The 14079-nt window shown below is 36.9% G+C and overlaps 1 protein-coding gene across 3 annotated transcripts in view; it reads right to left on the bottom strand.

Moving 5' to 3' along the window:
* ccm2l (CCM2 like scaffold protein) overlaps nt 1-14079 on the bottom strand; it is a 35088-nt gene that overhangs the window by 5791 nt on the left and 15218 nt on the right. For all 3 annotated transcript variants that reach the window (XM_037977029.1, XM_037977028.1, XM_017409705.3), the window contains exons 7-9: nt 10678-10741; nt 9730-9886; nt 4477-4615 (exon numbers count right to left, since the gene is read on the bottom strand). In XM_037977029.1, coding sequence (XP_037832957.1) covers nt 4477-4615; nt 9730-9886; nt 10678-10741 — 360 coding nt within the window. The remainder of the gene's footprint in view (nt 1-4476; nt 4616-9729; nt 9887-10677; nt 10742-14079) is intronic.

Consider the following 14079-nt stretch of genomic DNA (forward strand, 5'->3'; position numbering starts at 1 on the left):
AATTTAAATCCCCATTGCAGTGCCCACAACTCTATATCAATAATAACCCTTTGTATTTTTTTAACTATAAACTCTACATTCTTCCCTCTTTTCCAAATAGCTCCATCATCTGCAAAGAGTGAACAGCCCATGTCCTTTCCAATATTTTCAAATATGTCATTTATCATAATCGAAAACAATAATGGACTTATAATACTCCCCTGTGGCGTACCATTTTCCACTACATATTTATCTGAAACTACCTCACCTATTCTTACCTGTAATTTCCTGTTTGTTAAAAAGTCTTTAATCCATTCATATATTTTTCCTTTGATCCCCAATTTGTATAATCTAATTAATAAACCCTCTACCCACATCATATCATACGCTTTTTCAATATCAAAAAACACAGCCACTACACTTTCTTTGTTTATTTGAGCCCTCCTAACTTCATGTTCAAGACATAGTGTTGCGTCATTAGTGCTCCTCCCTTTACGAAAACCACTTTGATAATTAGAAATATATCCCTTTTTATTCAAATAATATATTAACCTACCATTAATCATTTTTTCCATTATTTTACATAAGTTTGAAGTTAATGCTATTGGCCTATAACTTTCTGGTTTTGAATGATCTTTTCCTGGTTTAGTTATTGGTACAATAATAGATTCCTTCCATCTCTCTGGTAATTTCCCCTCCTCCCAGATTTTATTAAATAATTTCAATATTATCATTTTTGACTTATCACTTCGTTGATTTATCATTCTATATCAAATTTTATCTTTACCTGGCGCTGTATTTTTGGTATTTTTAAGCACTCCTTTTAATTCCACTTTAGTAAACTCCACATTCAAAAAATTATTTGTATCTTCCTCACTCTCCATCAAATTTTTATACTTAAGGACAGTATATTCTCTTCCTTTTCTTCCCTCTTCACTAATATTATTAGTACTATGTATCTTACTGAATACTCTTGCCAATACCTCAGCTTTATCCTCATCCCTAATTATATCCTCATTCTCAACTTTTAATACAGGATAATCAAATTCTCTTTTAACTCCATTCATTTTTTTAATTATTTTCCAAATCTTCTCAATTTTTGTATCTCTTCCTACTGTACTACAAAATTTTCTCCAACAATCTCTCTTAGCTTTTTTAATAATCCTCCTTACTACTGCTTGCTTCCTTTTAGAATCAATTAAGTTCAAATAAATTGGGTTACGTTTTAATACCTTCAAGGCTTTATTTCTTAATTTAATTGCTTCCTTACACTCACTTGTCCACCATGGCACCTTTTTCTTATCATTGCTACTCCCTGTCTTTTTAATAGAATTTTCTGCAGCTTCCATTATTATCTTTGAGATACTTGCATTTACTTCATTTATATTCATATTAAAATCTACCTTATCTAAACACATTTCACTCAAATATCTAAACTTACTCCAATCTGCCTTATTAAAGTTCAATCTTTCCCCTCTATTTTTATATTTATTTCCAATTATTCCTACCCTTATAGTTATAGGATAATGAACACTACCTACTGTAGTTTCTTTATCAACCGACCACTCACAGATACCAGCAATATCATTCGATACAATTGTTAGATCTATAGTTGATTCCATCCCCATTTTTACATTGATTCTTGTACCCCTTCTCTCATTAATACATACTAAATTTTTCATTTCAATCACTTCTTCTATAACTTGCCCATTTTTATCATTACTATTACCCCACAGTGTACTTTTTGCATTGAAATCCCCACACCAGATTACTCTCCCCTCCAAATAATCTAATAATTCCACCATTATTTCAGCCGATAACGATTTACATGGATTATAGAAATTTATTATTTTAAATTTACCTCCCTGCTCCCATACCTCAATTATTATGAATTCTAGTTCTTTCCCTTTTCCTAAAACCTGATATTGTATCCCTCGTTTTATAAATATTCCGCAACCACCTCCCCCTCCCTCTTCTCGATCTCTTCTTATACTAACATATCCCCTAATCACAAAATCTAATGTTAGTTTTAACCATGTTTCCTGCACACATATTATATCTGGTTGGAATTCGAGTTCGTCAATATAACCTTTAAATTCCTGTCCATTAGCTACCAGGCTCCTAGCGTTCTATTGAAGTATTAGCATAAACTACTTTCACCTGCTGCTCCCGACTTCTTATCCACCTCTAACTTTTTATTTATTTCTTCCCATGTTCCTTCCTTGAATCCCAAGAATTTTTTGGCTCCTTTCACTGTTATTTTAATCTTCTCGGTTTTGTGCTTAGCTTGCTCAGTACAGTTGATAACATATGCTATGAATAAAACTAGATTTTCCACTGAGTAAGTGACCTTATCTTCATGTATTATTTTAGTTTGCTGTTTTGTTTGGCTTCCCGTTTGCTCGACCCCTCTTTTTTCCTGTTCCTTCACACTTTTTACAGCTTCTGCATAGCTAATATTTTTTGTTGTTTTTATCTGCACTACTTCTTTAGCCCTCTTCCTAACCTCGCAGCCTCCGTACGTGACCCTATGATTTCCCCCACAGTTACAACATTTCTCTTCTACTTCTTCCTTACATTCTTCAAATTTATGATCTTCCCCACATTTTGGACATCTCTGCTTTCCTTTACATACCGCCGCAATGTGCCCGTACCTTTGGCACTTATAGCACCGAAGTGGTGGAGGTACATAAGGTCTGACTTGGAAGCTTATATATCCTATTTTTATATTCATTGGCAGCTCTTTTCCCTCAAACTCCATTAGGATTGACATACTCCCAACTCTCTCACCATCCACAGTTCTTGACAGCCTTTTCATATTAGTCACCTTTGCTCCAACTATATTTTTCTTAAGTTTTTCTAGATCCTCATCTAGAAGGATCCCATATATCACCCCTCTAGTTTTTTAATTTTCTCCCAACATTTTTTTCTCCAGCACCGCTCTTTTACATATGTTATCCACATTGAAGGCTTTATTCTTTTGCTCTATATCCTTAGATTCTATCAAAAGACTTCCGTCTCTTAAAATCTTCACCATTTCAATGTCTCCTATTTTCTTTTTAATTTCCTTTGACACCCCAATCGGGCTGATTTTCTCCTGACCTTCCTCGCTCTTAAGTTTCAGAATTACTTTAAATTTCTCATTCACAACTTTTCTCCTAACAACCCTCTCTTCCTCTGAACTACTTCCTTCTAACTCCCTTTTACTTCCTTGACCATCTCTGATTCCCTTTCCGTCACCTACTTTGATTCTTCCTCGTCCTCTTCCTCTCCCTCTTCCCACTTGCGTCCACCCTTCGTATTCCCCTTCCTCTTCATTACTTGTCTCCATTTCCATCAGAACCATTCACATACCAGTTTATGCCAATTACCGCCTTTTCCACACTCCAAGTTTGGTGTAGTTTTGAACTTTCTTTCAAATGCAACAAACTGTCCTCCGTCCCAGTTTTTTCAGCTTGCTGTCAAACTCTGGCCCAGCTCCTTCTCCCCAGCATTACCAAGAGAAATCCCTCCCCGGAGTGCAGACTCACCTCAGGAACACAAATTTATTAACATTAAAATAACACAAAATCAAAAGGGCTGATGTGGCAGCAAACAGAAACTAAATACAAAACAAACTAATGGTGCAACAAGGCAAAGAACATCGTGACATGAACGGGGAAACAAGAGCAATGAATCAGCAGGGTAGTGATGAAACTGACCGGGTTTTAAACACTTAGGATAATCAGGTGAAGTGGGCACAGGTGAGTAACGAGGATTGAAGACAGGTGGAGGTGGGTGTGACAGGAAAGCAGGAGCAGACTGAGGGCAAGTGGGAAATGTGAAACAAAGACAGGAACAGAACCAAAACTAAGAACAAACTCAAAAAATACTAGAAATCATGACAGTAAATATGGAATTATGAGTCCTAAGAAACCAACAATCACCTTTAAAGAGCTGCAAAGCTCCACAAACACAATAATATTGTCTGTCAGTTGACGCCATATGCTAAACTATGCAATAAGATAAGTGCCACATGTGGACCAAACCCCCTACCCAAACAAGCCCAACACCACAGTGAATCACAGTGGTGGCAGCATCATACTGTGAGGATGAAGAATTTTTGAAAATTGGTCAGAAATGAAAGAACTGACAATCAAAGGAACACTGTTTAAGCAATATTCTGATAGATAATGAAAACATTAATGTTTGTCCTAGTCAAAGTCAAGACTGCAAGCTAAAGAGAAATGCCAAGCATGTTTTTTCTACAGCTTTATCCACTGTTTTTAGGATTTGTTTTATAAAGGCTATCAATAACATCAAGTTATGTTAAAGAGAAACTGTTAGTAATTAAAACTAACCAACTGCTAAAGTTTTTTTTAGATAGAGTGACTTTAAAAAGAAAGTAATAGTTTGATGAAATCATAGCGTTATTGGTGAAAAATAACATAAAAAAACAAAGTGGAAAGTGTCCCACATAGTTTCAGTTGGTTATATTGTCTGCTCTCTGTGTCTCACCCATCAGCAGGAACTTGCGGTCATCTCCATACAGTTGCAGTAACTCCGAACAGAAGTGGTCAATGTTTGACCCCAGCCTGTACTCTCTCAACAACACAGCAAACTGCTGCAGCTCCACTGGATTCAGCTTGTTACGCAGCTACAGAAAAAATACACACAATACACAGACACAATAAGGCTTTCTTCTTTTCTAGTAATCCATCCATCATCAAGAAATGGAAAATGTCTTTGTTATGACTACTTGAAATTAACCAAGAAATCATAACCTGTAATGAATGTTATAACAGGTAATAATTATCAGCTTTAAAAAGTTACTAGTCCCACTTACTGACTGTTACTAAAACACTACACTTAATGACATCTTTATAACTAGTCCAACGTGTTCCACTTTACTTGAGGTAATAATGTTATTGACTCTGTTATTAAAGCATTAGACAGGGTAATAACACTTAATGACATCTTCATAACTAGTCCAACGTGTTCCACTTTACTTGAAGTAAGGGATAATATTAATGACACAGTTATAATGGTGTTATAACAGCAAAAGTTAAGACTAACAACAAATGTCAGGGTAATGTAATGTAACTTTTTAAAGTTTGATAATTAATGTCAAGTTGTCATAACAAAGACATTTTAAACAATGTCAACGTTGCATTTAAGGTGTCATAATTTACCGAATGACACTTAATGAAAACTTGTTCATTTTCATGACAGGTGTTATGTCATGTTTATGACAGTGTCATGTCAGTCTTATGCACACCACTTCAAATAAAGTGTTACTGAAATTTGGGACATGTATAAATCTACCAACATCAGGTTGTCCTCACAAACTGAGTGATCGTGAAGAAGGAGAACAGTGAGAGAGACGACCAAAACACCTGTGAGCTCTCTGAAGGAGGTACAAGCTTCAGCAGGTGAGATGGGAAGACTGTGCATAAAGGAACTGTTGCCCAGCTTCTTCACCAGTTTAAGATTTATGTGAATACTTTACAGGCACTGTATTTCTATTTTTCAAGAATGAGAAACACAAACTGAGTTTGTGTACAGATTTAGGGGAAAAAACAAGCACCTGTATCAGAATGCATAACTATCAAACACATCCCAAAGAAAAATGAATAATGCTAACATTCTGAATCATTGTAGGTTAGCAACTAAACGTCAAAGTCAAATGAAGCATAACTCTAAAAATCTGACCATCCATCAAATTCCTATACCCGCTTTTCTTTTCTGGGTCACGGGGGAGCTGGTGCCTATCTCCAGCAGTTACTCTGCGCGAGGCGGGGTGTGCCCCGGACAGGTTACAAGTCCATCACAGGGACACATAGAGACACATGAAACAACCATTCACACTCTCACTGTCATTTCTTCTCATAGACACACAGCTTCTGTAGTCAGGCAGAGCTCCAACACCAATAAGAAGATGAAAATTCAATACATTCTTCACAGAATGCATACAATGGTCTTTTTATTCCAAAACAGATTTAATATCTGTCCAATTATGAATATATGGGACTTCCATTGAAATTGCCAAACATGTCCAGTAAACATTTACCTGTTCATTTTTTTTCAAGAATTGCTTCTTTCTGACTGAACGAGTGAACTGCAATATACTGTCTTTGCAAAATTTTGAACAAGAATGATAGGACTGTGTGTTTATGACCGATAACTTAAAAACATTTTGTAAGTATGAATCACAGTTTATAAGTAAATATTTACTATCCTAACTGTTAACATAATTTCTAGCTACCCTCTGTGGGTCTTAGCTGATGTCATTAGCTACACTGAGCACCTAGCTTGACTATCCTGCAAACAAAAATACACACAGAAAAACCATTTTGGGGGGCTGACTGGGAAGTAGTTAAAAAGCTCCACAGCAGCAGGGCTTAGGAGGTGAATGAAATCCGTCCTGAGTTCCTCACAGCTCTGGATGTTGCTGGAATATCATGCCTTTGCAACATCATGTAAACATGGAGGGCAGTGCCGCTGGTTTGGCAAACTAGGGTGGTGGTTCCCCATTTTAAGAAGGAGAACTGGAGGGTGTGTTCCAGTTACAGGGAAGTCACACTCCTCAGCCTTCCTGCTAAGATCTATTCAAAGGGTACTGGAGAAGAGAGTTTGGTTGATAGTTGAACCTTGGATTCAGGTAAGCAAGTAAGTAAAGTTTATTTCTCTAGCCAGGGAACACTTTGGAGTCCTTCCAGAAGAACTGTGGAAAGAGACGTCAAGCTCAAGCTGCTGCCCCCACGACCTGAATCAGAAACAAGCAGCAGATATTGGATGGATGGAAAGTTAAAAATAAAAACATTAGTTTAAAATGAATGAAATAACATTTCTAATAAAGATATCTAAATCTCTAAAAAGCTAAAAAACAACTATTGTATGTAAAAAAAAAAACCCTATGATTTTCAGTTTAATTTAGGGAATATATAACATACAGAGTTTAGTTCACTTTACACTTTTGCCTCTGGTTCAGATTTAGTTTATGGTTTGTATTTAGTTTTGTTTTGCTGCCTTGTCAGCTTTTTGTCTTTGTTCTTTTATTTTTAAATAAATCATTTTATTCCTGGAACTAAGATAAGTCTGTGCATTGGGTTCGCCACAATCTCCATCCATCCTGACAAAATATATCTTGTAAATGGGGTTACAGATTTGTTTAACTGAATTCAGTTCATGTAAAAGCCCAAGTGTCACAGTCTTTACTCTGATGGGATCTGCTGGTGAGTTGCATGAAGTTAGCAGACATTGAATAACAGGACTGAGGTGGGGATTACAAAGTCGCTGCATAAGGGCACAATAATTGTCCTGGTAGAAATCATCTTGGACTGTATCTATGAGCATATATCTAGCTATGAGCAAATATGGTGTTGGTGTCTGGGGTGTGAAGTTACGCAACTATAGCTAATTGTACGTGTGTACTCTGAAAACATTTAGTTCAACAGGTGAAGCACTGCAGCCTTTAGTGTTGATAAAAGCTAGCTGTCAATTTCATCTCACATTTTCTGAAACTGAGGTGAAGGTAATACCATGAGCGCATTGGTAACCTGCTCTATATTTTCTAGGTCTCAGAAGCTGGTGAAGGTGTTGACTTTCTCTCAAGTGTTGCCTGAACATTTGACAGTAAAATTTTAGATGGAGAGAATGCTGAGAGTGAAGACATAAGTGATGGCTGAAAACAAGGACACTTGCATCTCTCTGACCATGCAGGACAGAACATGTCTCCTTGCTGATTGTAAAGTTGTCTGCTTGCCGAAGCTGTTCATTTTTAGCTACAATGGTTGATGAAGCCTTTACCGTGAATCTTGCAGCCATCTCCTTATATGATGTGGAGTCAGGTCTTTGAAAGCGGGATCTAAAAAGTAAGTGTTTTTCATCGATATGTTGTCACTCCAGCAGCAACAGCTGCAAAGTTTGCTCACCACTTCCACCTATTTTCTGTACTCAAGCATCAAACAGAAGAGGCAGCAATGTTTTAAATACACTTCAGCCAGAATTAAAAAAGACCTCGTTGTTAAACAACCAGAGGCAAAAATAACTGAAGAAGTACTGTAGATATCCTGCATGCTAATTCTGCATTGTTTATATCTATTGTATATTCTTTGTAATCTGTTTACAGTACCTAAACAAGAACTCCACACCTGTCTACATACAAAGAGCTAGCTCCTATTCAGAAGCTGAGAATCTCACCTACAACTGATTCTTGAGCAGATAGTACATGGTTTGCAGTCATACAGAAGTGAGATGCAGAGTGGTGTTACATTTGTTTTTCACAGTTAGAACAGAAAACACAAGTCTATGATGCTGATTGCTCTAATGACACTGACTCAAGCTTTGATGGAAATCAGTAAGTGTAAGGACATTTTAAGACAGAGAAAATGGGTTATTTCTAATTTAAACTCAGTGGTTTGTAAATTGATTAAGGCTTTAGGTTGTGATCAACTTAGTTAAAAAGGTTTGAATCTCAAGTGAAAAAACAGTAAACTAACAGTTTGAAAGGAGGATAGCAGTCAGTTTAGTTAAAATTTAAACACTGAAAGTATTTAAATCTTTTGAGTTAGTCTGTTTGCAAAATAAACCACACTGTAATATGAGCCACCAACAGAATAAAAAATATTTTAAAGTTATTGATTTAAAAGAAGTTAAAGCGCATTGTGCAGATGCACAGTGAACGGTAGTGTGGTGGTGGAATATGAGTCATTAAGACAATGTTTTATTGCACTGAACACCATTTGTAGGGTTTGATATTACTTTTGTATGTTAAATACAGAGAAAGTTTGGATACTGTGTTTCATGATATTGACTGTTTTTGATGGGTCTGAAACTTTTTTTTACATCTCAGAAAAGTCGTTAGTACTTCTCAAAACGTATAGTTTACTGTACTTTCCAGCATTATTGTCTGTTATACCTGTGGTTATTAACCTGTTTCCATTTGATTTTGTAAGGAAATTTAACCCAATACTGCCTTCATTTATTTACAATTATATGAAAAAAAATAATTATTTGTGTTTTTGCTGTCAACATTAAGTAGAGATTGTTAGTTTTATAAATTTAGGTATGATGCAAATTAGCTAGATTAGGCATAATTGGTCCTAATAGTAAATAAACAAAATTTCCAGTCTCAGGTAAGTAAATTATTTTATTGATGCTGTTATAAAATAGGGTATGAAACTGAATTGTAACATACGTTTCTGTACAATTATTGCTGTTCTTTCATCACAGTATGTCAAAAACTGCCTAATGCTGAAAAATCACTTTGCTGAACAGTCCGAAGGACCGACCACTAGATTGCAGCAAAGTGCTTCTAATATGATCCTTGCCATGTGTAGAATGGGGTGGGCAATCCTGGTCCTGGAGAGCAGGTTTTCCTTGTTTCTCTGCTCCAACACACCTGATTCAGTGATTAAATCACCTCTTCATGTTCTGCAGAAGCCTGTTAATCACCTACTGATTGAAATCAGGTGTGTTGGAGCAGAGAAACAAGTAAAACATGGAGGACAGTGGCACTGGAGGACCAGGGTTACCTACCCCTGGTGTAGAATATGTTTGAACAGGCATTATTGGTCACCTCAGACCAGAAGCATTTGAGGCAAATTCAGTCTATATGGGGTTAAACTTTAAAGAATAAACTTTAAAATGATAAAAAAAATCTATCTATTGTGAGGCAAAGAAGTTTTATCAGAGTCAAATTAGAGTTATATGGCAGATGAGTTTTCTATTGTGGTGGTGGTGATGATGGTGAATGTTGTCCACACTTACAGTGATCATATATTCCTGCATCAGCAGCAGGGTGGGGTTACTGTCTCCTCCATCACTGGTTGAAGCCAGGCTGCGATGGGAGTCCTGCAGTGAGACAGATGAGCTCTCACTGTACGTCTCACTGTAGTAGAGCTCAAAAGCCTCCTGGGAGCCGTCACTTCAAGACAAACAGAATAACTCAAAAAACAAATCCCTTTGTTAGATGATCTTCCTGAGATACAGCATTTATCACAACCTCCACAACACCTTAGTAAAAACAGAACAACCACTTTCATTGTTTTCTTTTGTTAGAAAACAATCACAGATACCATATAAAACTATTTCAGCACTGAACATTTTATATTTGTAAAACATACCTAACCAAAATGTAATAATTTATAATTATTTGCGGCACTGTACACATATACAGTATGTATGGTGTAATTAGAATGTAATGTGATTCACATGCAGAGTAGTAGTAGTGATGGATCTGTCAATGATCCAGTTTACAAGAAGCTGGCTTGTGCAGAACAGGCACCAGAGGGAATCAGTAGAGGCATTACAAGTGTTATCAGGTAGTTGCTGGACCATCTGAGAGACAGTGAAACAGTGAGTGAAGGTCAGCAGACAGAAAGGATAGATCATCTGTAGATGCATCAGACAGAAATACCAGCATTTGACAATGTTTGATAGAGGTCCAACTGTGGGTTTGCATGATATCAGGTGGTCCTATCGTGTAACTGTTCATTATAGGGGGGTGTACAGATGTTACTGTGGTCTGACACTAGAACCATTCAGGGCCTTCAATGTTCTGGTTGCCAAGGACACAACACCTCAAAGGAGGATCACCGTATTGTGCACCAAGAGTTGAAATACAGTCACATGACCTTTGAACAAAGGCAGTTTCATTTCATTTCACCTCTTTGTCTCTGAGGCTGAACTTTGTGCAAATGTTTATATGTTACTTACTATGAGCTGCAGCAGCTAAACTCTGGATCGTAACTGTAGGACATGTCAGTCAGACAGCTGTCACCTGCAGTAAAACAGTAAATATAATATTTTATCATTTAAAATCAATATTATCTGACTAGGTGGAACAGCGGAGCAGTGGTTAGAACTGTCGTCTTCCAGCAAGAAGGTAGCAGGATCACTTCCTGACCTGGGGCCTTTCTGGGTGGAGTTTATATGTTCTCCCTGTGCGCATGTGGGTTTACCCCAGGTACTCCGGTTTCCTCCCACAGACCAAAAGCATGCATGTTAGGTTAACTCTAAATTGTCCTGAGAGTGTGAATGGTTGTTTGTCTCTATGTGGTCCTGTGATGGACCTGCAACCTGTCCAGGGTGTCCCCCGCCTCTCACACAGTGACTGCTGGGGATAGACACCAGCTCCATGCGACCCGGAATGGAGAAGCAGGTAAAGAAAATGGATGGATGGATTATCTGACTATCAATCCATCTTTACCCACTTTTCCTTGCAGGGTTGCGGGGGAGCTGGTGCCTATCTCCAGCAGTCACAGTACAAGAGATGGCTTATAGGTCGCAACAGATAATGTAATAACTTTTTGAGCCAAACATGTAATAACATTTTGCCAATAATATAATAACTACATACATTATTGGCCTATTATTAATGTAATAATACAAATCAGCACTTCATTTCTTGGAAATAAAACATTGTTTTTCTGTTTTTTATGCGGCAGGTGCAACTAAATAGGTATATTGGATTAAACACTTTCTCACTCCTTATTTATGGTTGTAAACACTAATCTGTGACATGAACGCGGGGTAATTTGTCCAGCGAGCGAGACCAAAACCAGACACAGAGACAACAGCTGAAGGTAGGTGTGTTTATTTACAGGTGAATATTATTTATAGTGCGTTCTTCGTGGAGAAGGTCTGGAAAACAAGAGGAACAGGGTGAGTCTCGGGTACCAATCCTACTATCAGCTGAGCACTGCAAGATGGCTTAATTAATGTTCTTTTGCTCTTACAGGTCCAGGAGGTGTCCAGCGGCGAGGAGGAGATGAAGGAGGTGTTCAAGTGATCCAGGAGTCGACAAGCCAGTAATCCTGTCCAGGTGAGTATCCAAGTGTCCGAGGTAAGTATCCGTAACTCTGTGACGTGGCAAAGAATCTATAAACAAGATGCAAAAGAACATGGTCACTTAGTTACCAAGCTTGGTTAGAAAACGGTGGCTGCGAATCTAACCCAGGAGGTTCGATGCTCCAGCGAAGGTCTTGTCTCAACTGGAGGTTTAAGTACTGGCAGTCCTCATTATCCTGATCTGGATCACCTGTGAAAATAGGAACTAGAGGAGCCGCCCCAAGGCGGGGCTAAAATTCCAGATCCCTACAATCTGCCAGTTATTTGTTGTACCAAATCTTGATTTAGAATGTTGTTTATTTGCTTTAATATATAGATTCATGATTTCAAGTAAGTGTCTTTGTTGGATGTTGCAATGTCAAATAAATTTATTACATTTAATTAAAACTTTTTAAAAACATTTCTCAAAGAAACTGTTCAAACAATTCAGTCCTCACATAAAACTGCTTTTGACTAACTAGGTTCAAACCATAATAGCAATAAAGCCAATATACTTTATTGATCATTCACAAATGTAAGAATGGGATTTAAATTTGACTCAGTAGGACATTTTTGTCAAAAATGATGGACAAAAAAGTGCCAAATGCCACTTGATACATTACTGTAATTTCCTGCAAAAGCTCAATAAAGTATCCATCATCATTATTTAAATCTGATTCTGTGGAGGACCTAAAGTGAAGAATCCCCTTCCAGAGGAAGTCCAACCTTACTTCCCTATTCTTTTTGAACTGGCATCAGAGACACTATAGATGTTAAGAGGACTTTACTGAACTTGTGGCCACATAGTAACGATTTAGTCTGCACAGTCCTGTCATCATGCATGTCATCTGTCAGGCATGTGACAAACAGCTAGTGTTTCACCTGCCCCTTTACAACCTATCAAGTTTCCAGTGGGTCTATTTCAACATATTGCTGTCAACATTGTGGGTCCATTTGAACATGGAACTGCAGGTTTGTCATCCCCCTTGTTGCTTTATTTAAATATATGACCAGAAGTAGCATTTACTCTTAATGCTACAAGAAACAGTCCTGGCATTCCTAACTTCAGTTTTTGAATGTGAAAGAATTTTTTAATGCTAGGCCAGTAACATAACAGTCAGGCAATAATTTAATAATTTATTACATTATTGTCTTTATTACACTGAAAATGGCCAAAATTATGTTATTGGCAGGTATTATGTTATTGACCGTTATTACATTATTGGTTGCTATACAGCCATTCACCCTCTCATTCATTTCTAGTGATAATTTTGAGTTGTCAGTTAACATGGGAGAGCATGTAAACCCCCACACAAAAAGTCCGGGTAAACCAGCATCCTTCTTCCTGTAAGGTGACAGCTTTAACCAATGCGCAGGTGGTTTTAAATCACAGATTTAACCAAAGATAATCTAATATGTTTATATATATATATATATATATATATATATATATATATATATATATATATATATATATTAGATATGTTTGGTTATATTAAGAATATTAGTTGTTTTAGAAAGAATTTAGACCTTCAATTCTGTAACTTTGTTATGTTGCAGCCTGATGCTACAGTATTTTTTCCCCCTCAGCAATCAACACTTAGTACCATAATGACAAAGTGAAAACAGAATTTTTGATAAATTTGTAAATTTGTCAAACATATAAAACTAATATATCAAATTTACAGTACGTAAGTATTCAGAAGCTTCTTCTTTGTACATCTTTACAGGCTTAGCCTGGTTTGATGGGAACAGTTAGTGGAGCCATTTTCCAGTCTTCCTAGATATGTTTCATAGGATTCAAGTCAGGGCTCTGGCTTGTCCACTCTAGAACATTTACAGAATTGTCCCTATGCCTTCTGTGTAGTCTTTACTGCATGCTTTGGGTCATTGTCCTTTTTTAATATTTAGAACTGAATCCAAACAATTTAATCTTAGTTTTATCAGACCAAAATAATCTTGTTCCGCACAGTTGACAGTCCTTCAATCAACTTACAGGTGTTTCCTGTTTTCTCTCTTGATTCTTCAGTGTGGCCTGGAGACTAGTTTGTGGAAAAGTTCTTGTTGTGCCAAACTTCTTCTGTGTGAGAATTATTGATGCCACTAAGCATCAGGGAACCTTCACTGCATCCATAATACAGGTACTGGTCATAAAATTAGAATATCATGAAAAAGTAGATTGATTTCAGTAATTCCATTTAAAAAGTGAAACTTGTATATTATATTCATACATTACATACAAACTCATATATTTCAAATGTTTATTTCGTTTAATTTTGATGATTACAA

Source organism: Kryptolebias marmoratus, linkage group LG8 (genome assembly GCF_001649575.2).
Source record: "Kryptolebias marmoratus isolate JLee-2015 linkage group LG8, ASM164957v2, whole genome shotgun sequence".
NCBI classification, from domain to species: domain Eukaryota; kingdom Metazoa; phylum Chordata; class Actinopteri; order Cyprinodontiformes; family Rivulidae; genus Kryptolebias; species Kryptolebias marmoratus.